The following is a 3066-nucleotide window of genomic DNA, read 5'->3' as shown; positions in this document are numbered from 1 at the left end:
ACACACCACCATGCTGGTCTTACCAGGTGCACACACCATCATGCTGGTCTTTCCAGGTGCACACACCACCACGCTGGTCTTTACCAGCACACACCATCATGCTGGTCTTTCCAGGTGCACACACTATCATGCTGGTCTTACCAGGTGCACACACCATCATGCTGGTCTTTACAGGTGCACACACCACCATGCTGGTCTTACCAGGTGCACACACCACCATGCTGGTCTTACCAGGTGCACACACCACCATGCTGGTCTTTCCAGGTGCACACACACCACCATGCTGGTCTTTCCAGGTGCACACACCACCATGCTGGTCTTTACAGGTGCACACACCACCATGCTGGTCTTTACAGGTGCACACACCACCATGCTGGTCTTACCAGGTGCACACACCACCATGCTGGTCTTTCCAGGTGCACACACCACCATGCTGGTCTTTCCAGGTGCACACACCACCACGCTGGTCTTTACCAGCACATTGTGACTTTTGTCACGCTTCCTGACTTTTCCCATGCTGCCTGTCATTGGACCTATATATCACAAGACCGCCAAGCCCTGATCTCTAGGTAATGTACTAACAGAAGAAATCATGTTTTTCTCCTACAGGAACTCACCTGATGAATGCAGTGTGAGCAAAGGTGGGAAGATGGTGGGCAGCCCAGATACTGTGGGGATGAGCTACGGCAGCTACATGGAGGAGAAGCACATGCCGCCCCCCAATATGACCACAAATGAACGCAGAGTGATCGTCCCTGCAGGTTAGAGGTCTTGAGATTTTGCTCTGGCTAACAAACCATGCTTCCCAGGAAAGACAGACCACTTCTGTCCTTTATGAATCTCAGTCAGGGATGATATACCCAGCATTCCAGTCTGGAGCTATTCTCTCTTCCACTCATGTCACTCAGCCCCCATCTACTTCATCACTCTTTCTTTTACTCTGTCTTCCTCTCACTGGAATGCTCTGCTAAGGCACCAACACAAGGGCCAAATGCTCTGTCTGGCCCTCATCAGTACTCTCTGGGTGTTAACCAGGGGCAGGTAGGATAAGGGATGTCCAACTACTGGGCACATTTTCAGAGTGGTAAAAGTTATACCTAGCAAAGATATCATAGGCTCCACTGTTCTGTACTCTAGATAAACTCATCTTTGTAATAAGCAGGAATGAACAGGATCAACCCCCCCCCCCCATGGTATGATGTTCTCTCAGGATCTGTCAGCTTCTAGACAGGAAGTTCAGTCTGCAGAGACTCTGGCAAAATGCAGGTCTACCAGATGTGCCACCAGATATGGTCCCTTCAGGGATGTCAATAGACCATGAAGATGGCTCGATGACATCAGGGTACCAGGGACCTCCTTTAGGGATGTACCTTGTTTTGCCACATATAGCAAAAGTTCAGAGGACACAACAGTGACAATTCTATGTGACAACAGCTAAAACGGCTCTAGATATTTATGGGAATGTGGGTGGCATATACTCAGACCATCCATTTGGTTTTACTCACGGCTGCTGAGCTGTATGTGCTAAGGCCACCTTGCTTGCCACCGTGCCTCAGGGAGGGAGAAGCTCTCACTGGGTGAAAGCTGACCCTAGCCTACTTGTCCCATTGCCTTCCTCCTGAAAAACCTCTTTTCTTCACCTGAGGCAAAGAAAGTTTTAGTCATGTATGCTAGAGGACCAAGCTGAGCAGAGCCTGCTTGACACACCCATCTTCTTGTAGACTGATGATGGGTACCACTGCTTTGTAGAACCATGATGCACAGTGCTGCTTTGGGCCATCTTGTATTTCTAAAATATCATCAGGATGCTTTGATATCATCAAAGTCTTCTTAAGGGAGGTCAGACTTGAGACTTTCCTCAGAGGAAAATGAGGCAAAGAATCTGTCTAGTCCAGTCAGGATGTCAGCAGGTCTTATGCACAGGCATTTGTCCAATGCTGGCTGGACAGGCCAAAGGATGCGTCTGCAGATCAGCTCCAGCTGGCAATGGGTAGAGGGTTGTTTCTTCATTCTAAAGGAAGATTTCTTTCAGCTGTACTCCTTGGGCTGGTTGCTTCATGCCAGGGTAGGCAGTTATTCAGTTAATGGTATTGGTAAAAGAGCAAGATGTGGGTGATTTTGCAAGTTGTGAGTTTTTCAGTTATTGGTCAAGGTCCAGGTATGTGTGTTCACACAGATGAACACACACACATGTGCATATGCACACACACGTGCATGTGCACATACACACACGTACACTCACACACATTTAAAATGTCCTCCAGCACAGCCATGGGATGGTAGGACCCCAGGTGGTCAGCAGCTTCTGTATCCATACCTTCAGCAACAGCACAGGTACCCACACTCCTTACCCAGGCCCCTTTGAGGTGTGGAATACTCTACTCACATTGAAATCTTCAGACCTGAGTCTGATTGGTTACTGGAACTCCTGCTGGTTAGATGTAGTGCCTCAGGTACCCAACAATGTGAAACAGAAGCCTTAGTTGCTCTCAAGCATTTGATCTTTCTGTCACTACATACTGACCTTCAATGTCTGAGAGAGACAGAGAGAGATAGAGGAAGAAAGAGACAAAGAGGTAGAGACAGAGAGAGATGGAAAAAGAGAAGAAGAGAGAGGGAAAGAGGGAAAGAGATAGAAGAAGAGAGAGAGGGAGAAGGAAAGAGAGAGGGGGCAGAGTCACAATGGAGGACCTGGTAACTCTGTACCTATATAGAACTTTTGGACTTAGAGTTCATTTTGAAAAATTATTCCATTAACTTTGACTTTGAGACCCATCATCTTCAGTTAACTCAGTAGCTAAGAAGCCCAGAATATTCATGAAGAGTAATCATGGGCATGTTCTTGTGGGTAGAAAGGCCATAACTATATATTTACACTGCTTCCTGTGGCAAAATGAATTTAAGAAACATTGTATGTACAGACACACACAAAAGTGGGATAGCCTCAACTTTAGAGCAAAAGGATACGTGTGTCGACAAGAGGAAGAGTTTAACTGAGAGGGAGACCAGTGTGTGGTATGCATCATATGTGTGTAAATGTGACGGGAGACCAGTGTGTGGTATGCA

General features: G+C 47.2%; 1 protein-coding gene across 6 annotated transcripts in view; it reads left to right on the top strand.

Annotated features, from left to right (window-relative positions):
• Positions 1 to 3066, top strand: part of Erg (ETS transcription factor ERG) — a 231843-nt gene that overhangs the window by 196623 nt on the left and 32154 nt on the right. For all 6 annotated transcript variants that reach the window (XM_031364513.1, XM_031364515.1, XM_031364514.1 and 3 more), the window contains one exon: positions 610 to 761. In XM_031364513.1, coding sequence (XP_031220373.1) covers positions 610 to 761 — 152 coding nt within the window. The remainder of the gene's footprint in view (positions 1 to 609; positions 762 to 3066) is intronic.

Source organism: Mastomys coucha, unplaced genomic scaffold (assembly GCF_008632895.1).
Source record: "Mastomys coucha isolate ucsf_1 unplaced genomic scaffold, UCSF_Mcou_1 pScaffold12, whole genome shotgun sequence".
Lineage (NCBI taxonomy): Eukaryota > Metazoa > Chordata > Mammalia > Rodentia > Muridae > Mastomys > Mastomys coucha.
Note: the sequence above shows the minus strand (reverse complement) of the source record. Positions and strands in the feature narration are given on the sequence as shown.